General features: G+C 32.7%; 1 protein-coding gene across 1 annotated transcript in view; it reads left to right on the forward strand.

Annotated features, from left to right (window-relative positions):
• LOC129232469 (E3 ubiquitin-protein ligase mib1-like) overlaps window positions 1–23,848 on the forward strand; it is a 51,850-nt gene that overhangs the window by 9,332 nt on the left and 18,670 nt on the right. Inside the window, exon 2 of the mRNA XM_054866614.1 lies at window positions 16,697–16,782. Coding sequence (XP_054722589.1) covers window positions 16,697–16,782 — 86 coding nt within the window. The remainder of the gene's footprint in view (window positions 1–16,696; window positions 16,783–23,848) is intronic.

Consider the following 23,848-nt stretch of genomic DNA (forward strand, 5'->3'; position numbering starts at 1 on the left):
TTCCCAAACACATGACTGAAAGCAAAAGACATTTTCTTACTAAAAATTTCACCCATCCACAGCATGTTGATTTTCATTCCTGCAGATAGTTTTGAGCCACGTGCACAGATACTATATTACATTTTTATCTTACTGTGCTAATAATACATTTTTTACTTCCTTTTACAAAAAAGGAAGTATTGTATTCGCGAAAAAATTTCACTCAAAATTCGGCCTTAATTTCCATTTTGCTCACCCCTGAATGAATGTTGAGTTTTTTTTTTTTTTTTTCCGACTCGACCACAAGCGGATAAGTGCCTAAGAACGTATAGACATGCGAAATATCCATTTTGATGATTTCCAAGTTAATTATGAGTTTTCTCATGACGTATGAATGTCGCATAGCTCAAGAAGTCGATAGCTCGGTGTGTCCCAGAAAGTCGAAATTTGGTATGTAGACTCCTAGTGGGATCTAGTTGTGCATCTCCCTTTTTGGTTGCATTCGAATGTTATGAAGGAGGTTTTTTTTACACCTTTTTGGGGGGAAATCATAGTTAATTTTAATGCAAACTCAAGTGATGTCATAATTTGGCAAACACTTGGCAATATATCGCCAAGCTTTTGGTCGCCAACTTGGCGTATTCTCTTTTTAATCTGGTTTTAATTATTCCACTATTGGCGATGTTTAGAGAGTGAACCATTAAATCAAATTAAAATTGCTAAAGATTGGGAAAATTAATCTGAATGAAAAGTTTTTAATTTTGAGGTTTGCAACAAACTTGGGGTGAAAAAATGTCAAGTGTTTCTTTGCTTACTCCAAGTCCAAGGCATTACAGTAGAATACCTGTATAACGCAATTCTCTATAAACCGCACAACTTTTCAGAAGTAAACAATAAGTTTTGAAGTTTAAATAATTCCTCTGTCTTGCCTTGCAAACATAAAAGTTCATAGGAAAATTAAATTTTTAATCATCTTTTCATCTTAATTCAAAGCTTTTAAATGAAAATTAGCAGTCACAGTAAAATGAAAATACCAGATGGTTCTTAAAAATGCAGCTGTTATGCAAACCATGAAGCTAGCAGAAGTGCAGGACATTTCACTTTCTTGTAATAAAGAAACAAAATTATTTGTGAATGACTCATTGTATAATTAGTGCTTTAATACTCACTACAGATAAAACTCTAGACATATTTTGAATATTAGTTTAAAAATTTGTGAAATGACCTATATAATGCCAAAACCTGTATAACGCAAAAACTCTGGTCCCAAGGTGTGCGTTAGAATTAGAGACGTACCGAGTAATCGGTAACTACTCGGTACTCGACCAATTTGCCGAGTACTCGGTACTCGGCCAAATTCTGATCAGATACTCGGCCAATACCGAGTAGTTGCAAAAAATTGAATATTGTCCAAGGCAGATACTAAAATTTATAGAAAAAAGAGCAAGCATTATATTCTGCAAACATTTACAATTAAAATTTATAAGTCAAATTTTAAATTTTGAGAATAATTAAGTTTGTAATGCTTCAATGGAATAAATCTTTATTTTAATGTCCCCAAAGTTGATAAAAATTATTTATGTAAAATTATGCAAAAAAAGTATAGAAAATATGGAATTTTTATGTTAAAAATGGATTTTTGTTACAAACAAAAATTAATTATAAAAAATTATGAAAATACCTTTGCTTAAAAAATAAAAGGAAATAAAACAACGTTAAAAGCACAGTGCAGGAACACTGCAGACATGTGTTTTGGCATTGCAAGGAATTCCTTTTTCAATGCACAACATGGGAGCTCGTGGATTTAAAGGCATCCGACAAAAGTCAGATTTTTTTGTCGAATGTCTTAACATTCTTTAGCTCACATGTTATGCACTGAAAAAGACGTTCCTTGTAACAGGGGGGGGGGGCAGAAACACATGTCTGCAGTGTTCCTGCACATTTGTTGTATTAAAATTATTTATGTTTTGCGGACTAAAACTATAATTGATTGGTATAAATTTGTTTTAATTCCAACTGGATTAATCATACCTTTTATTTATTTATTTTTAATTTTAAAAATAATTTTTTTGTAAAATTTTTGACACAAACAAATTTGTTTATATAATGCGTAAATTGAATTTCAGCAGGAATTTAGTTTTAAAAACTATTATATGGACAAGGAGGCCTATACTACTATTCCAATAAGTTCAAAATTCATCACATGTGTGTCAGTGGTTCTTCATAAAACATAATTGGTACTTGGTAACTCGGTACTCGGCGAAAGTGCTTACTCGGTACGTCTCTAGTTATAATGGTCTTCTTCTGTATTATCATTATATTTTAAAATTTTTATTATTTTACAACAATTCATTTGCATTGCCTTAGAAGGAAATGATTTTAAACTTCAAAGAATGAAAGAGAACAAGTTTTATAAATCTATTGGGCTATGAGAAAATGATAAACACAATCTATTAAATATGTAAATTAGTGTACAGAGAAGGTAAATCTAATTTTAATTGATCGCATGTGAATTGTTTAATAACCTACCCTAGAACAGTGACTGAGCCACGAACAATCTACAAGATCAAATGAACAGGAGCGCCCTGAACTAATTTTTATTATTAGGGGGTGGGATGCTCATCTTGGGGGGGGGGGGATCATGACGCAGACTGTGCCATTGAAATTTTTAGGGGGTCTTGTTTTGGGGGTGTTTTTTTCATTTGAGGGGAAGGGCTCTTGCTTTTGGGGGAAGGAGATTCTCAAGCTGCCTATCGAAGTTCCCATTTTACCTAATGATAAAATATGAGCATGCATACATGTCATTCATAAATAACATCTGTTGAGAAGGAGCATTTAGGCATCTGAAAAAAAAATTAAGAAATTAAAAAAAGAAAATGTTGAGAATTCCCAGAGACCTCCAATTGAGTGCCCCTGAATATAAAACCTCATCATGTTAAGATTGTTACTTCAAGGGGTGTTTTTTTTTTTTTTTTTGAGTTAATGAAATTTTGCTTGTAGATTAAGGGGGGGCGGGGGGAAGGTTTCAAATCTGCCTAGGGGCGGGTGTGGAGCTTAAACCCTGCTCTTAACAGGTTTTTCTTGTACAATGGGAATTTATGTCAATATTTGGCCCAAAATGTGATCATAGCAATTTTTTTTTTAATTTTTCGTAAAAATTCGCAGTTTTTGAAGCATACGATATCGGGGATATTTCAATAATTGGGAATCGGGCGATTTTTCTTCCTTGGCATCAATTTTTGGCTCCAGTACCTGCGCGAGAGGTACTTTTTGTTGCAAATCTAAACAAAGAGAACCGAAACATCTATTCACATAGGGTTACTATAAATCCGCAGGGTTACCAAAATAAAATTATTTACGCCAAAAAATGAGACGTCCGCACCAGATTCCCAATTATTGAAACACCCCACGATATCTCCGAATTCATTCAAAATTTAATGTACTTTAAAACGTGTATTCACATTCAGTGTCAACGGTGCATAATTTAGGAGATAGAAAAGGAAACATTTTTAAAAAAAATCCGAATTACACAGCGAGCACAGCTTTTTGAAAACTGAAAACTTTGATTTATAATATTCCAACCGACCGAAACAACATATAACATATTGAAAAATCAGAACTACATCACACTTTTAGCCTTTTTTATGCAGATTATGACAGAACATGCTATTTCTGCTTTTGAGATGACACAAGAAATATTATATTTTACTTCGCAAAATTTGGAAACCAGATCATTTTTCCATGCATATTGCTGCAAGGAAATATATCAAATTTTCAAGCAAAAATCTTCAGTAATATAACTTACCAAGAATGAAACGCAACTCGTTTCCAATCTCGCGCCGAACATGCGTAAAAAAGAATAATGATATGTCGGAATGGAATCCTAAGAACAACTGATGATTACGGTTTACAGTTTATATATAATGCGGAGGAAAAAGAAAACTTTGCTTGCATTCGACGAGCTCAACCGGTAGCTACCGGTTAACCAATCACGTGACAGCTATTGATCACCTACTTCAATCAACCAATCAACAGCTTAAAATGGTAACCGGTTGATGATAGAACGCAACGGTTATTAACCGGTTAGGAGATCGGCGAGGGGGACCCAATCCATCACTTTGAAGACCTATTTGCTTTTGAAGCTGGGGACAGTCGGGTGGTTTTTATAAATCTATTTAAATACTGATTATTCATCAAATTCCGAAAACCCATAAAAATAACTTTTTCATTATTTTGGAAAATTTTGGGGCCCATGCGCGACCGAAAGATTTTAGCTGATCGAAACCAAATTTAAACGCAATGGTTTGAGGATCTGTTTAAAGACGTTACAAATTATTACATTAAGAAAACATCTTAACATTTTTTTAAAAAAATCTCAAAAATACTTAATTTTTTTCATATTTTGTCAAACTTTAGGCCCCATGCGCGAACGGAAGATGTCAATCGAGTTCCATAATTCTTTTTTTCCTTTGTTTTTCTTTAAAATTCGCAACTTTTCCACGCTATTACAACGTCTTCTGATGTTCTAATGCTAAAGAAGAGGAGAGCTACGCTGCATAAATCTCTAATCTTTCTTTCAACCGAATATCCGAATGTAAAGATAATGTAATGGATGGAACTCTGCGCGGCATGCTTTTCTTCAAAAAGTTCCAAATTTCTGGATAATAGCGCAAGAGTAGCAAAAGCCTCAGCAGATTATAAAGAAAAGTATCCAGAGGTGCGATTTTCTTGAATTTTTTGTCTTATTTATTTATTTTTTTTATTTCATTTGTTTCTATACTCTCCAAACTCTGAGTCTAGGCAAGGCGAAAGAACTAAAATTTAAGAGAGGGCAGAAGACTTCATTTTCGAAATCGAACTCCAAATTTCGCCGAATAATCTTAACTTTTGCGAATAGAACTGCAAATTTCGCCGAATGATGATAATTTTGCCAAATAGAACACATTCTGCAGATTGGAATAATGTGCTTGTCGAATCGTCTGATAAAATTTGCCGAATGAAGACATTTTTTAGAGGTCGCAGTGACCTTCAGTAGAGGGTTGAACCCTGAGTTTAGGGTCACTCTAGACCAGTGTTTCTTAATTTGTTTGATAAGTGGAATCCTTTTGAATGTCCATTCTTGGTGGAACCCCAATGTTTTCCTTAATAGTATAGTTTGCATGCAACATTCTAGGAATGGTTCATTTTTAATAAAAGCTTTTTAAATTAAAAAAAAAAAATTTTGACTTAAAACACTAATTTAAAAATTAACTCAATTTCTCTGATTTGTCTTGCATAATATAGACAAACGCGCAGAAAAATGTTTGGCTCTGCAGTATTTTTTTTTTTCAAACTGCTAACGTTAAGAAAAAATATATATACATATTTTTTTTAAAGGGAATTTTCTAAAAAATACCAGTTTATTTCTGTTAAAGCCTTTTTCTAAAAGCCTTTTAAAGTATACATGTGTGAAGAAAATATTAGTTTTGGCAGTTTTGATCAGTTGGTGAAAAATAAGCACAAACTATGTTATTGGTAAAAAAAGAAAAAAATTATTTCTCTTTCATATTTGAATATAAATTTAATTCTTTATTCAAGGGTGAGTTAGGCAAAACACTTAACTGCAGAAAATTTTCCAGTTAGGATTTGAGTTCACAGAAAGCTTTCCATTTTATCCAAGTCTGCTGATTACTATCTACAACTCGTTTCAAAGAAAATTTTAAAGTTTTTTATTTGAATGATCGAGTAACTCCTATTTTTACTATGACAGATACTTCCTAAATGTCAGGTTTTCTGGAAAAAAGTTGCATTCTCATGTCAGGTTCAACACGTTATTATTTTAAATTTCTGGTACAAGGAATATAAAATGGCTTTTAAATCCCTGATTAAAATTTTCTCACCGGAAAGTGCTCATTAGACACTGAACACAAACCTAATTTTTAGGTGACTAATTTGACTTTTTGTAAAAAGAAATAGAGACGTACCGAGTAGCACTTAGGCCGAGTACCGAGTACTCGGCCTAGTACCGAGTTACCGAGTTCCAATTATGTTTTAACAAAAAACCCCGACACACACGTGACAAATTTTGAACTCATTAGAATAGTAGCATAGACCTCCATGTCCAACGAATAGTTTTTTATAAAAAATTCCAGCTGAAATTTATTTATGCATTTTTTAAAAGCTTTTGTTTGTGTCAATAATCTTATAAATAAGTTATTTTTTAAATTAAAAATGAACAAATACATAAAAGGTAGGATTGATCAAGTTGGTCAAATTATATCAATCTATACTTCTAGTGCACCAAACCTAAATAATTTTTAAAAGCTAATGAAACGTTAATAGCACAAATGTGCAGGAGCGCTGCAGGCACAAGTTTCTGCATTACAAGGAACATCTTTTTCGGTGCATAAAATGTGAGCTAATGAATGTAAAAAAATCCGACTTTTGTGAGATGTCTGTAAATCCATAAGCTCACATTTTGTGCATTGAAAAAAGCATTCCTTCTAATGCCAAAACATGTGTCTGCAGTGTTCCTGCACATTTGTGCTTTTAACGTTGTTTTATTTTTTAAGAAAAGATATTTTTATGCTTTTTATGCATAATTTTGTTTGTGGCAAAAGTCCATTTAATAATATAAAAATTTCATATTTTCAGTAATTACCTTTTTCGCCCCATTTTTAATAAATCAGTTTCATTAATTTTGGGGGCATTAAAATATGAGATTTACTCCATTGAAGCATAACAAACTTCATTAATCTCAAAATTTGAATTTGACTTATAAATTTAAATTGTAAATGATTGCAGTATATTATATGCTTGCAATATTTTATTAATTGTAAAATCTGCTTTGAACAATATTCAATTTTTTACAACAACTCGGTATTTGCCGAGTATCTGATCAAAATTTGGCCGAGTACTGAGTAGTTACCGAGTCCTCGGTACGTCTCAAGAAAAAAAAAAGTTTCAAGGAACCCTTGAGTGATCTCCATAGAACCCTGGGGTTCAGCAGAACACAATTTAAAAGACGCTGCCCTAGACTAAAGCCTGTAGGCTGTCTAAGTCAGGGTTGGCAAGTTTTTGCCGGGGGCGGAAAAAACCACCGTTTTTACCGTCCGGCAAAAATAGGTTTTTGCCAAAGTGGCAAAAATAGATTTTGTGTTAACAACTTACGGACAGTTTTTTTCCTTTTTATATAAAAGTAAAAGCATGAAAAGATTTTGATAAAATTTTAATTCAATTATTTTATAGTTTAAAAAAAAAAGGTTTAACTTACTTTTAAAGTTATGGAGCATTTTTACTTTTAAATTTTTAAACATTAATATAAAATTTCAGTTAGTAACATCTAAGACAAATAATTAACTTACAATGAAAATGTAATTAGCTTGTTTATTATAGGGCAGTTCTCAAAAGGTGGGAACAAAAAAGTTAACTTTGAGCAATTTCAAAAATTTTCGAATTTGACATCAATTTTGATTTTATTCTATAGTATGCATACCTAGAACACAATATATGAACATGAAAAGACAGCAGGTATTTGTAAAAATTGTTAATTAGCAAATTAAATCAGCAATCTGTAGGTAACAGATTTTGGACATTGTTTCCCTGTAGGTAGCGGATTTTGGACATCATCATAACGTAAGTTTCACCATTTTTGACATTTGTTAATCTGATTTTTAACTTTTCCAATGAAAATTTTATTTACTACTTTTTAAATTTTGCAATTTAATAATAAAGAGGATATTAATGAAATACTTGAATGGCTATACATGCTGCTCCTTACATTTAATAAAGTTTTGGAATGATTTTGAAGAAATTGATGCAAGGTTAAAAAAAAGCTTCTAATTAAAAATAATACAATTGTAAAAAGTGACATCAGTTTTAATAATGAATATTTTTTCTAATGTCATAAGAATTAAAATGATGTCTAAAAAAATTATTGAAGAAAGAAATTCGTATTTCTATTTGGAGATCGTTAAATTATGTTTCCAAAAGAAAGAAGAGAAAAAGAATTCTAAAATAATAAAAGCGGAAAAAAAAAAAAAATGCTAGCGCAGGTGATAAAGTCGCCAAAACTGGTACAGCTGACGATAAACTACATTTGTCAAATTGGAATTCCCCTCTGGTAATCTTTAGCTTATCGTATACTGTGTTGTCGCCAACGGAGGTTTGCTTGGCGATTTTAGCGCAAAATGGCTTTCGGTTCGATCATAAGCAGCCATGTTTCTACTGTAATTTATGTATTGTTCAATGTGTAACATATTAATTATGCAGAATACCAATGGATTAAAGAAGATAACATTATAATAACGTTTTTTATTGAGGTTAGAAGACAGTAGATCATCAAAAATTATGAATAAATGGACAGAATTATCGGCGTCAATGATCGTAACGCCATTTGGACATCTCACATGTACGTTTAAAAAAAATTATTTTTCTTCTAAGATACTGCATAAAAGCTTATGAAACCACTTTTAAACAATTAAAAATTGATTCCGAGGCTCGATAAACACCTTTAAAATGAAAACATCATATACTTAGTTCTCAAAAAATAGCATTGTAAAGATCGTAAATTTTGGACATGCATCAAATTTCAAACTTACTATTTTCTAAAATCGTTTACAAAGTGAATAATCTGTCTTTACTTTTGTTATTTGTGTAAAATATTAACAAAAAATTATTCAGTGTAAGATTCATACCTTTAAATTTTTTTTGAAACGTATGGAAATAATTTAAAAAAATTTTTCTTTAATGGTACATTTGCTCAGTTAACGTTTTGGTATGTCCAAAATTGCGCCTTTTAGCAAAGAAAATATTTTTTAAGGGCATTTAAAGAGCATTTTTTCCATAATTTATGTCAATTCTTGTCTCTATACAGTATTATAATTTAACTCAAAAATTTTTGAGTTAATTAAAATGAAAGTTATTTGGTGTTGAAGCTTCAAAGTTGAGGTCTGTGTTTGCTCCCACCTTTTGAGAACTGCCCTATAGCATTTTTTACAGAATACTAAATATCTATATAAAGTATACACTTAATCAAGATGCAACTATAAAATAAAAGAAATAAAAGTTGGTTCATTCTGAAAAAATTGTTTTAGCAAACATTTAAAATCTTAAGTTTTGCAATAGCAACATTTGTTTTTAATTTATTTTTCACCTTATAAATTAGAAGTAACATGGAGAGACATAACTAAAATATTAAAGTGCATTATTTATATTATATTGTCACTATTTCTTGATTAACAATACAATGCTACTTTATTTGCAATTAGGTTTTTGCCGTTTTTTCCATTTTCGCCGTTTTTTTTCCATTTTTGCCATGGTTTTTTCCACTGTCCCGGCAAAAATACGTTTTTGCCGGCAAAAAACCCAACCCTGGTCTAAGTAGGCCTATTTGGAGTCTTTTGTATTGAGGTAAGAATGAAATAGAGACAACATCAATCATGGAATGCTTTTATGGATATTAGTCTTAAAAATTTGTCAATCTTTATGTATGTCTTGTAATCAGTAATGTGGATCGGGTAAATACCCAGTGGGTAGGTAAATATTTGTTGGGTATTTATCCAAGGCCTGTGTAAATACCCAAAAACTGGGTATTTTACAAAAAAATGCAAAAAGTGAGTCAGATTTTTTTTTTTTTTAATCTAAATATGAAATAATTGGTAAAACTGATTACACAGTTTATAATATTTTTTATTGGAAGACTTGATGAAATTATGAAAGAAACATATCGTGAACCGAAGAATCTTTCTTTTCAATGTCATAAATGAACAAGTATAAGCAGTTCAATGATGAACTTCAGGATTTCAAAATCACAATCTAGGTTAGTCATATCCAAAATGAAAAAAAAGGAAACCTGAGGGATGCTTGGAAGAATTTACTGAGAAGTTATTAAGACTATGATGTTATTTATTTATTTATTTTATTGCTGTTTAAGTCATAACGTGGCAAATATAGAAACAGTTTTCACATTAATAAGCAAAACGAAAAAAATCCATTGTTTTCTGTTGCCTTGCTCATTTGCACCCAGGTACTTCATGATGAAAATTTATTCGAACTATTTTTAATACACGCAATTAGTGATGTTGGGTGGGAAGGTAAATAATTTTTTGGGTATTTATGTGAAGGAAGGGTAAATCCCGTAGTAATTGCATATTGCCAAAAAAAACTTTAGGTGGTATCAAAAGGTGATGATTTTCTTTTTAAATCATAAACTGTAAAATGAAGGATTAAAAATATAAAAATTTATATATTCCTATAATTTCTTTACTTAAAATTGTAATGAAATCATATCAAAAAAACTGTCAGAATTTAGAATGAACTAGTCTAAAACTTAAACAGGATGGCTGGATAATTTAATTTTTTATCGGGTAAAGCAAAGGGATTTAAGTTTAATTTCGTCACATAGATGGCGCTAGCACAACTTTTGATCTTTGATTTTTCATAATATCATACTACTAGTTAGTTTTGGTTTTGAGTTGCAATCAGTTTGTCCAAAGCCTCCTATAAATACTAAATGCCTATCACATTTGCTTTAAAAGTGATCCTCCGCCGGTACACAAACAAATGCTACTACCTGACGGCAATACATGGATGGTGTTGCTATGACGATAGATCCAAACAATTCAAATCAAATCGTTAATTTTAAAATTTAAATTTAGAACTTAACCAATTCCTTTCTCCGCTCTTAATTTCTAATGCTTTCGACCTTCGATAGTTGGCAGTAGCCAAAAGACCAAAATTATGCTTACTGGGATCATTTTGCTCTATGTTAAAAGGGAGAACGCGATAGGCATTTAGTATTTAGGAGGCGTTAGTTCATCACTCACTTTGTATTTGTACTGGTAGAACTTTAAATTTTGCTTTGAAAAGTGAAAAACAAAAAAGAAAGATGGGGAACATTGATTAGGCATATCGAACACATTTAATGTGAATATCATATTAGATTGTTAAGTTATTTCACACAATAATTCTTTAAATATGTGATCAAAATACAATTTTTGAGCAAAAATTCATTGTTTTGTATATGGTTGGTTATATATATGCATAGTGGAATACAGACAGAAAAGTATTTTAGCTGAATATAAATTTTTGAAATAAATACCCGTGTAAATACCCATTTTGGGTATTTACCTGGGTACATACCCTGGGTATTTACCCCTAAAAATAAATACCCAGGTATTTTAAATCTTTACTTGTAATGTCTGCATTTTTTTTTTTTTTTTTGGAACGAATCCTACTTAATTGCAGGGCCGGCTCTAGTAGTTCTGTTGCCCTGGGCAATATCGACAAGTGTCGCCCCCTCCTTTGAATAATAACAATCCTCATATAAATAGGGTCAGGTGGGGTAAAATGGGTATAAAATAGTCTACTTTTGGATTTTGACGCAAATATTTTTGTCAAAATATTTTTTTTTTTTTTTTTTTTTTTTTTTTGTGTGTGTGTGTGTGTATACATTACATATGTTGACAGTAGAACTAAATGATTTTCACCCATAATTTGATACAAATTTATTTTCAAGAGGAGTGTTTATGACTGTATGAAAGCATTACTATTTGTTCAATGCAGTGTGATAACGTAGACTTAAGAGTCAGTTAACAAAATTTAACTATTTAATTTTAAAAAAAAAATAGTGCAAACAGTAAATTTGACAAAATATTTATGTCACTCTTAAAAAAAAAAGTAATGGCCTCTATTGTTAAATTGTGACTCATTAAATGTTTTTATTATTTGATGTTTTTCAATGAAATCCATGTCATCTATATCAGGAAAAATTAAAAAAATCCCCCATCTCGGATTTTTAAAAAAATATTTTATCTCATGATATTTCCCTCAACAGCCATATATTTACCAATAAATTCTTTCTTGCTTGTTTCCTCTGAGCATAACATTTATACCCAGGAACCTGTATTTAAACTTTGCTTCATAAGCATTTTTTTAGCAGTTTCTATTCCAGATACTCCATCTAAATGGAAACTTTCTTTTTCCACTATTTTTTATTTTCTAGTTTTTTAATTCATTATTTTTTTCATTTTCAACTCTTACCCTTTCCAAAACATCTTTGTCAATACTTCCTGTATTTGCCAGCATACATTTAAGTTGTTTTATATAACTCATACAGATAGTTGTCAAATCTGAAGCTCTTGTTGAAATTGCAGACAATATTGCACTTTTTAAATCTTTTTAAGGTGACGAAATTGTGCTTTGTGACGTATATTTTTCAGATTGAAACGAGGATGTGTTTAAAGAATTTAAAGGTACATCAGAGATATTAATAGCATCTGATTGCAATCATATACAAATGTGACGACCAGCAACAGGCTGGGCCCAGCATATTCTGAAGAAATTGTTATTTTGTGCGCAAGTGCACACAAACTCTAGAATAAGTATATCGCTGACTTCTTATTATTTACTAGCCGCCTGCGGCGACCAGCTGGTCCGCCTTTTTACGCCATTCGCCTTTTTGCGCCAGAGTTGCCGCCTTCGGTGGCTGCTTAGACAATTTAGCAATCAATGTTTTTCTCTTTTTTCTCAATATTATCATTCGCCTTTTTACACCGATGTTGCCCCCTTCGGCGGCTGCTTAAACAAATTTCGTGGCGGTATCAATCAATCTATATCTATCTATATCATTAGTAGTTTGAATAAAATACTTTCTAGATCTATCTCCAGTTCCGTCGTTTGGAATATTTTTAAAGGAGGGGGAGACACAAACGACGTACTCTTCATGCAAATTTTGTCGAAAAATGACAAAAAGCACTTCCACTTTTATGTGAAAGCATTGTTTTTTCAAAGTCATGGTGTGTGTGTGGGGGGTGGGGGCACTGACACCCCATTGAAATTCCTTAAATGACGGGCATGCCTCTTTCTTGCTGTCCATCTACTATATCGAACTCTATATTTGTCTATCTATCAATCTATACGATCTGCGGATATCTACCTCCTGACAGTACAATCTTTTTTTATTTATATAAGTATTAATTCGAGAACAGAAACATTTTTTGTCCACTCAACCTCTATCTATCTCTGTATCTACCTAACCTAACCGCCAATTCGTAACAAAAACGAAGATCATGCAAAAAATCGCGGGCTTTATTTAATCAAAATAGCCCGGAAAAATAAAGGCTCTATGTTCCCCGTAGTGTTCAAAAAGTTGCAAAAAAAAAAAAAGGTGAAGAGAAGGCAAACGATTTCAGTTGGATCACGTGATGAGGTAAGCTCGGAACTCAGCCGGCAAGCGAACAGCTCGCGTTGTGTTCTGCCATTAAAAAAATTGTAAAAAAAAAAAAACTACTGCGTATTTTTCAAAACTTTTTTCTTCTGAAGGGGGCAGAATGTTTTTACTATTACCAACTAAAATTTTAGAATTGAGGGTTCAATACTTTTTGCAGGATGGGTTTCGAAAAAAATTAAACCCAGAAAAAAATGCAAAATAAAGGTTTTTTCAAAAATTTATAAAAAAAATACAAAAATTGCTCTATTTTCAAAATTTTTTCATTCATCATATTTAAAATTAAATTTCCTACACTATAGTACAAAAAATATTAGTGTGGTGCGATTGGTTCGGGGTCTGTGAGGTAAAAAGTACTAAAAAGTGCAAAAAAAACCACATAAAACATTAAATAACTTTTTCTAATTAAAATATCAAAAACCGAAGCCCGAGGTGCACATTTTTCGGCAAAAACTGCACCTGTGTACCAAATTTCATCTTTCTAGGCCTTTCCGTTTTCCCAGGATGCGCCCCACAAACACACACACACAAACATCTTGTTTTATTATCTGTATAGATTATGATGGAGCGAAGTTTATTTTATAAAATCATGGAATTGCATATTTTTATGTTTCAATCATTTTAAATGAACCATAAATGAATTAATATTCATTTAAAAGAAAATATGCTATATCTTTTAAAACAATTTGTTGGAATGATAAGCCTTACCATATATATACCCATTTTATCCCATTTTCAAAATATGAGATTAAAAATAAAAATAAAAAATTTTTTCTTCCCTGTAAGTTGAAGCAGCACAAAAATGTCCAACTAAACATGTAATGACACAGTAATAAAAATTCTTCAAAATATCAGGAGCTGGAGATAGAAATTTAAGCAGACAAAATGCGGTTTGAATTTATCTACTTCAATTTAAAGTCTTACCACTCATTAAAAAATAATCTATTAAAAAAATATATTTTGTAAAATAGAATTCAGAACAGCCAAATATGATGTCCAACTCAAAAAAAAAAAAAAAATAATAATTTAAAATAACTTGTTATTCAAACCATTTTGACTACCCATTTTACCCCACCTGACCCTACTAAATGAATTTCCTGTTTGCTTCAGAAGTCTGTATGCAAAATTTGCGATATGACTGCTACTGTCTAATACAGGGTAATATTTGGGGGGGGGGGGGTATTCCTCCAAAGGGCAAGAGCCCCCTAAATAGGAAAAATACCCCTCAAACCTCCCTCCCATGCCCTTATCAGGCTCCCCCATTAGTATTAATGTTTTATGGTACTTTCTTTAACATTGAGTGAAGAAAGTACCTTTGTCTTATGGCACTTTCTTTAATAATGGATTTTGTAATTAATCGTTTAGTTTTGAAATTAAATGAAGTTTATTGTCTTTTGCCCATAACTTTTTTCTAAAGAACAAATATGGTGAACCAAAGGTTTGGGACCTAAGTTAGATCACTCCTCTCCATCAAACAAAAAACCCATAAAAATCGGTTCACTAAGTGAGACGCTTTGAATTTACAAACAACAAAGTCGGAGTATGAAAATTGAAGAGTTCCCACGATTTCTCCAGGATCCCTCATACCCGGGCTTGAAGACCATTAAACGACCGGGAGAAGTATACCATTTGAAACAGAAAAAGAATTTTTCTAATTGGTCGAGGCGTCTTCTAGTAATCGGGGAGCATAGTACATAAAAAAAAGTTCCAACGAAGTCTGTTAATTAGTACTGCCATAAATGTAAATTAAACTGACGGCGTCATGAAGTATTGAATCTAGACTACTTGTCAAACTTCAGAAATTAGACATCAGTTACGATATACTATTTAATAAGGAATATAAGTTTAATCGGAGGGGGGGAGGGAAATTTTTGTCTTCAATTCCCCTTGAATTGGACACTAAATATATTTCAAAACTGAAATATTTGAAAAAAAAACAACTTTAATGGTAAATGAAGTTAGTTTTTACCAAAATTTTTTTATATTAAATTAATTAATTCAACTATTTTTGTAGCAAAATTCATTTAATTTGCTCATTTGCTAAATGAGTCATAAATACATTAGTAAGACTATAATTAAAATTAACAGGCGGCTCCGTGAAAATCAAACATTACGATGCGTGAGAATTAAATATTGTTCAAGACAAGATTCCTCCGTCGAAAATTCACCATTCACGCCAAAACCACGTGACCTGTTAGTGACGTATCGCGCAGTGATGAAAGTTGGTCTACGTAGCCACGACGTATAAAATGCAAAGTTTCTTAGATTTCTCCGGGACCCCTCATCAGATCCAGACAAAATTAGCATGGGACCATCTGGGAAGTATACCCTTCCAAACATAAAAAGAATTTTTCAAGTCAGTCCAGTATTCTTCAAGTAATACAAAAACATACTTAAAAAGCCACATGACGAAATCATAACCTCCTTTTTTGAAGTTGGTTAAAAATGTTCAGCATTTTAAGCAGATACGTCTTTTTTTGTCTTATAAAGTTACTAGATTTTTGAATATAAGTGATCACGACATTTGGTACACAATTAGAGAACTCCAGGTTCTGAAAGATACTACCTGGACAGTCGGGATAGGATAGAGAATTTTATTCCCACCAATTTAAAGACCATTGGAGGCAGCGAGAAGCAAAGGGATGTTTTCGGCAAAATAATTTTAATGTTTAGAATAATGTTTTAATTTTAAAAAAATAACTAATGAGAACTACCGTTGAAGACCATTATAACGCCGACCTATATAACGCAATTCTCTATAAACCGCACAACTTTTCAGAAGTAAACAATAGGTTTTGGAAGCTTAAAAAATCCCTCTGTTTTGCTTTGTAAATGGTTAACCAAATTAAATTTTTCAAGTTTTTCATCTTTCCATCTTAATTCAAAGCTTTTAAATTTAAAATTTGTACTCATAGTAAACAGAAAATACCAGATGGCTCTTGAAAATGCAGCTGTTATGCGAGTCATGAAGCTAGCAGAAGTGCAGGATAATGCACTTTCTTTTGGTTGTAAAACATATTTATTTCTGAATAACTAATTGTGATATTGGTGCTTTAGTACTCATTGAAGATAAAACTTATTCTGAAGTGCTAATATATAGACATATTCTGAATGTTAGTTTCAAAATTTGTGAAAAAAATCTATATAATGCCAAAACCTGTATAACGCAAAAGCTCTGGTCCCAAGGTGTGCGTTATAATGGTCTTCTGCTGTAATTTTTAAACTGTTGATAACATACATTTTACATTTAACTATTAATGAAACAAAATGACGCTTTAAATGTGACCTGTGCTTTGTTTTTATTTAGCCGTTGCATCACCAGTATGAGTAATTAAGGCAGAATTGGGGGGGAGGGGTGTCATGTAAATAAATGATTTAAATCAAATCCCATGTTTTAAAATCTTTTATATTTTTTAATACTTTGGTATTAAAATGTTTGATTTGCGAGGAATTCATTTTCTTGAGTTGTTGAAAATGTGTTTGAATTAATGAAGTTTCTTTTGTTTTTAGATTCAGGATACTCTCAAAAAGAGAAAAAAAGGAAATCGAGTACTTCCACGAAAGTGAAAAATCAAATTAAAGTTGAAATGAACTCGGTGAGTGAGACTATTTGTGCTTCGCTATTTCTCTCCGAAAATGAAACTATGTTTAAGGCTTTGCAATAGAAGAATAATGGGATGAATTTTAAAATGAACCTTTGTTTCCATTGATAAGTTTTCTGCTTGTAAAAACTCGAACGCAAACTCTTCGGTATTTCTTTCCCACTTCACGTTTCAAATTTGTGTTTGTATTTGATTCGTTCCCCAAAGCAGAATACTTTGAGGGTCCGTGAGGTAAAATCTTTCGACCGAAATGTTTTTCCGAGATAAATTCATACCTCATAAATAGGTGGTTCCCGACCCACTGATCTGCATGGCCCAGTGTTTCGTCCAATGTCACGAATTGGTTTCTGAAAAGCACGCATTTTATAAAACAAGCATTGAGCAACGATAACAACTATTGTTGGTCCGTTGATCACCCTGGATTGTAAAAACGGAATGTAACTATGCATTTTTCATGTTTTTTTTTTCTCCGAAGAGGATTGCCCAAAGTCGAGAGGGTCGGGTGTAAATAAAGTCCATTCCTGGGTTTGAGAGCCATTTGTGGGAATGAGAAACTCGACGAGTGGGGTGCAGAGTTGTAGATTTGGTGGCACGAAACAATTTTGGTCATACCGCTGGCCGAAACTGGATTTTGCCGGCGAAGAACTGACTGAAGCTGTACTGCACGAAAGCACACAGACGTGTCGTACATAATTTGCATTTATAACATTGCACATTCAAATGCATAAGTAAAGGAAATAGAATGTTTATTTTGTAATAATTGAAATAATTTTCGGATCTGATTTAGTGATTTCGATCCAACTTTCCTTATACAGTTGGCTCTCTGTTTAACGACGCTCTATTTAAGAACGGTTTTTCACGGTCCCAGATGGTCCACTGTAGCTTTAGAAACATTCTTTTTAAGGACGTTTTCTACTTAAGGACCATTTTTTGTGGTCCCTTGAAAGTCATTAAACAGAGAGCCAACTGTATTAACACTAAACATGGTTCAAAACCAAGATAAAGGATACTGCAGTGAAATACCGGTACAGCGATTTGTAAGGGACCGCAAATTTTGCTCGCCGTACCGGGAATTTAGTTGTAAGGGAATGCAAGCAACATTACAGCGATTACATTTTGGGACTAAACATTCATATCGTTGAAAAAGGACTTCTAACGAGTATTCAAGTAATATAGGTAGTTTAAACGAGTTTAAAATTCATTCTGCATATATGGGACTATGAGACGAGTATGTATTGTATGATCAACCTTTGGGAACGTGCTGTATTTTATTGTTTGCATGGGGGGTGTAAAATGAACCATTTATTTAAACACAGTGGACTTGTGGTGATTGTATTTCGGGGCAGCCAAACATATTGTACCTTAGCAGGGGTCTGGCCAGAGAAATTTGGGTCCGTTAACGGACCTTTCACAAAATCCCGACCAACCAAAACGGACCCTTCACAAAATTCTGATAAACAAAAACGGATCTTTCACAAATTGTTTTTTGGAAGAGCAAATCTCAAATCAAAATAACGAGATAATGTTTGGAACCTTTTTTAAAGTTAAATTAGAGGGATCAACTTATACAAAATCTGCTAATTTTTCAAAAGAAAAAAAAATCGGCACTCTTGTGATGCTCCTGCAAGCGATAAATAACAACTAAGACCAAATAAATATAGTGCTTGTTGTTGGTTTCTTTGAAAGAAATTAACAGCTAAAAGTTTTATGCAGCGGTGTTGTAAACTTCTCTGAAAAAGCGTCAACCTTCAGTCAGTCCAGTCGTGTAAGCACTTTTCTCCCCGCTCATGATTTAATAAACAATATTACACAGCAAAATGAACTTAGAACTGCAAAGGATAGTAGGGATGGGGGGAAAATGTGATCGCTTCAGATAGGGTTACCATTTTTAAACTTAACGCCACTTAGCGTCTGGTGGGAGCGATGTTTAACTGTTTATCGCCACAATGTTTAACTGTTTATCGCCACTTAGCGTCTGGCGGCGATGTTTAATTGTTATTTTGGTAGAAAGTTATATGGCTTTGATTTTTCGATGCTAAAAAGGATAATTAATTTTAAATAAACTCTTTTTTTTCTCGTTTTTATCTTTATATGTCTACATTTTGAAAAGCGCAATCTTTTTACACTCGATATGAGAATCATATTTTATTCTTTTTTCAAGCTTACTTTGTTTTATTAGAATGCAAATAAATGAAGTTTCTTTATTTTTATAACAACGCTTGTTTTAAGTTTTTAAAGCAGAATTCCATTTTCTTTTATAAGTCAAAAATTTAAATGCTGAATCAAAGGTTCATTTTTTATTTATTTATTTATTTATTTATTTTTCTTTCTTTTTTTTTTTTTTTTTTTTTTTTTTTGATTCAACTGTGTCCAGACATTAATGATATGTTTATCATAGGACTCTAAAATAATTTTGTCAAAAATATTTATTTTACGAGCTGTTTTTATACTTTTGATGTTTTCACTTGAGGATTGAGGTTTTCACTTGAGTGATCCGCTATGGGAATTTGATTTTTCGAATTTTCGATGTTTAGTACACTTTGTTAAGAGGTAAACAAATAAAATATTTTTTTATTTTTGTAAAAATCACAGAGTTTATAAGTTTTAAACTAAATTATGTGCTCTTTAACAATGTCTTGGTTCAAAAAATTAAATGCTAAACCTCTGCCTGAATTTCTTTGTTACAATTATTTTAAATACTATACATATAACATTTCTAGAAAAATGTAACATAATGTAGAATAGTAAGAAAATATTGATACTTGAGGGGTGCCCATCTCCCAGAGAGCGATGCCGCCCTCCCGTACCCCAATACTCGAAAAACACGCAAGAATGATATTCTCAACAGAAAAGAGGGAAAACACTCAACTTTAAGTGTCAAAATGATGCAGTTTGCGCCATCTCAGAATTCAAAAATTTCGTTTTTTTTTTTTTTTTTTTGCAAAATTTGATTTTTCACAAAAATAATTGATTTTTCACAAAAAACGGATCCTGGGAAAAATCCTGGACAGACCCCTGCAAGAACATGTTACAAGGTACAACATATGCATCGTTCTTAACGAAGATATGTTTAGGAACACAGAACAATATTCTGATCTTATGTAGTCACTTAAACACATTTAATGTCAGATAATAATTCATTATTCATAGTTTATCATTCATTACTATGAAAAAATATATATATTTTTTGTTTTTGGTGCAAAATTGGTGTATAGCTGTTTCCTGAATCATGAAGGCTTGCCCATAGTGCAACAGAATGTGTCCCGAGGTACAATAGGATGTTGTACTTTGGGACATCTTGGAACTCTTACTTTAAATAGCTGGCATTATTTTATTTCCAAACTGACTTAAATTTTAAAAATATATTGTAGAGAAATATGTTGGAGTATTTTAATGTGACTTTTAGATTTTAAATTTGATTCAAAAAATTGGCATTAAAGATTAAAATATGATAAGTGTCCCAAGGTACAACAGTCTCCCCTATATATGTATTAAATTGAATATTTAAGAAGTATTAGGGTTCTTAGTTTAAAATAGCCCCCTCCCCTCATTCCTGTTTTCTCTTTAAAACTTAAATTATTTTTTAGGGGAACAAAATCATCCTCTGTTAGTGTCTAAAAGTGCTAATTTTGTTTTTCAAATCTAACAATTGCGACCTACATCAAAATCTGTATTGTTTGTATATTCCTTCATAATATTCTATTAACCATTCTTTTTTTTAACCCAAAATAGATTTTTTTTTCCATTGCATACTTAGAGATTGAAAAAAATATACATGACAACTCCCAAGAGTGATGTTTCCCTACCCAAAAATAGAGACAAATAATCTTAAAAAAGCTTGCCTTAAAAATTTCACTATTGCAATTTGCACTATCTAATCCCCTCCCCAAATACATAACTATATGTATAAATTTTGAAATTTTAAATTATTTCATTTTTCACTAAATTGTTCAATTTTTCAAAGTTATTTCATTTTTTACAGCAAAAAAAAAAGGACGTTGTGAAAAATCCTGGACAGGTTCCTGCTTCTGCCGAAATTTTTAGATGACCTTTAAGGAGGTTTGGGGGATCAAGGACTCTGGTCTGGTGTTTGTGAGGGGGGGGGGGTGCTGCATCCTTCCTTTTTTGTCACAGCAGTTCTTATACAATGAAGTTGTGTGTTATATCATTTAAAGCTGGGGGAAAAACCTAGCAATTTATCACTGATCAGATTAGGGTAACAGCACCACCTGATCAGATTCAGGTAACGACAGGTGGGCTCCATTTTCTGAGCCTTTTCATGTATTCAGATTTCATAAACTATTTTTCTCTCACGCAACTACATCTCATCTAACGTTTGGCTGCCCCTGGATCCTCCGAATGACTTGGTTCTATCTCTATCTTCCCCATTTCGAGAAAAGGTCCGATCCCCAGTAACAGACATCGAAAGATCTGATGGAGATCCAGACACTGCGTATCATCAGACACCGATCTGATGAAATGCAGTAACAGACAGGATGAGGAAAGGATGGGCCATAGACAAAACTCCCTTTTACTCTTCAAGACGGGCAAAAGTTCTTTATTTTTAGAATTGAAGTCTAAATAAATTCAAATGAACATGAAACACTGGCAGACCTCTTGGTGGCTCCTCACATAACCTTCCACCACTGCCTTGTAAATTCCAACTGGCACATAAAATTCAGTCTGATAGCACTAGATGGTTCATGAGCCACAGCAACATCCGTTTTTACCCGCCTAAAATTCGCATCATTTAAATCCAAACCTACGACTGTCTGTTGAGTTGGCCAGTTAAAAAAAACAAACCGACTGTGGTCGGAGGCTCGTGGCAACTCCCGGAGATAGAGCTCGAACCAGAGAGAATAATCAGTTTAAAGCTTCCTTCCATCGAGTATTAGTGGAAACAATCTGCAGTTCTGATGTCTTAGTCTCTAGCATCCTTTGATTTGTGAATAAAATATGACAACGTATATAAAGTACAAATTCAAAATGAAAAAAGGTTAAAAAACCAGCAAACAGCTGTTTCGGCACTCTAAAATACAAGTGCCATCATCAGTGCAATTAAAAACGAAGAGAGGTTCAACCCGACTAAAACACAGTCGAGGCGAACATTGGAATGAGAGACGAGTTGTAAAAGATATGAGAGCAGTACCGGAAACGATGACGTCAAGGTTACGTCAGAACTACAGAGGACAGTTGCACTCAGGAGAAAACGTCACGGACAAAAAATAATTCAAATAACAGACTTCCAAACATTAGGAAAAGGGGGAGTGCTAGACAAATCATTGACGATTAAATTAGAATTTTTCCATATGTAATATGACTCCCAAAAATCTAAATCATGAATGGACGAACACTCGTGAATAACTTTGGCGGAAGAAAAAATAAAATTATGGCCACAAGACCAACAATGTTGAGCAATAGAGGAGCGTTTGAGATCCTGTTTTTTGACGTAATTTTCATGTTCTTTTATCCGGAATTTGAGGGATCGTCGAGTCTGCCCAATGTAGGCCAATTTGCACTGGCAGGAAACACTATAAATGTCCCATTTGTCAAGGTTCTGAACAGGGTGTTTAAGCTGTGAAAATTTTAATTTATTAACAGGAGAAAAAGTGACGGAAAAATGAAACTTTTTTAAGATTTTGGCAATTTGTAGACTGATTTTAGGAAAAAAGGGTAAGACAACGGAACTCGAATAGTTCACAGGAGCAAGTGTTTGATTTTTGTTAGCTGAGCTACATAGCTTCTTCTAAATGGTATCAATAATATCTGATGTGAATCCCCGATCAATCGCAATACTTCGTAGGTAATTCAGTTCTGATGAAAGTAGATTGGAATTTGAACAAATGGCTAAAGCACGGTAAATAAAAGATCTGAAAGCAGCCAATTTTTGTTTAGGAGGGTGAACGGATAACTTTGTTCGCAAACTTCGAATTTTTCAGCCAAATAACCATAGAATGGCCTCTTTTGATGTGAAATCACTCTTCACTAACGTGCCTGTTGAAGGTGCGTTAGACTGCCTTAAAATGAGATTAACTGAACATCACTTTTCCGATTTTGAGATCAATGAATTATGCAATTTAACACGTTCTTGCTTAAAACTAAACACGTTTGTTTTCGACGGTAATTTTTTCCGTATGACTGAAGGTCTTGCTATGGGCAACCCTTTGAGTCCAATTCTAAGTGATTTGTACATGCACTATTTCGAACTTAAATTATTTAAATTTATACAATTTGATTTTTACGTCGGGTACGTTGACAACATTTTTGTGCTTTTGGACTCGTCGGTCAGTGACCTTGATAACCTTTTATCCATCCTAAATACTATTGACCCACATATTCAATTTACTGTTGAATTGGAATCTGGAAATCATATTTCTTTTCTTGATGTGTCCATCACTCGTCATAACAATATATTTACAACTACTGTTTTCCGTAAACCCTTTGCTGTTTCTCTTCCCCCCCACAAGTTATCCATACTAAAGTCCACTAAAATCCATATAAGTCCACTAAATTCATAATACCTTTTGGAAAAGCTTTAATACATGATTTTTGGAATTCGGAAGAGCAGGGAATCGTGTTACTAATCTATCAGTGCCCAGTGTCGTGCCGTTTTGCCAGTACAGCTAAATAGAAAAGATGGTCTGACCTTTATCGTGTATGACTTCGTTTGATTTTTTTGCCATTGTGCTTCGAAAATTATTCTCTAGCCTACTGAAACATAAAAAATTATTTCTCTACTAGCTGAGCTGATTAGAATAGTTAAAAAATAATTGAAGTAACAAAGTTATGTATGAAAACATTTTTTATATCTTGCTCTTCAAAATCGCCCAGGCAACTTCAAAAATTGTGAGGGGCTTAATTTTTCACTGAATAACCATAGGCGGATTTAGGACTGAGTTCCTGGGGGGGGCAGGATTTTTTTTTTTTTTTTTGAGCAACATTTTAAATCCCCCCCCCCCCCCACCCCATGTTTTGGTCTGTTTTCCTCTGATGCATAAGGCCATGCTTTACTTTGTCTTTGTTTCGTTTTCATTAATGTATTTTCATGCTGTCCCATTTG

This window comes from Uloborus diversus, unplaced genomic scaffold, assembly GCF_026930045.1.
Source record: "Uloborus diversus isolate 005 unplaced genomic scaffold, Udiv.v.3.1 scaffold_12, whole genome shotgun sequence".
Classification (NCBI taxonomy): domain Eukaryota; kingdom Metazoa; phylum Arthropoda; class Arachnida; order Araneae; family Uloboridae; genus Uloborus; species Uloborus diversus.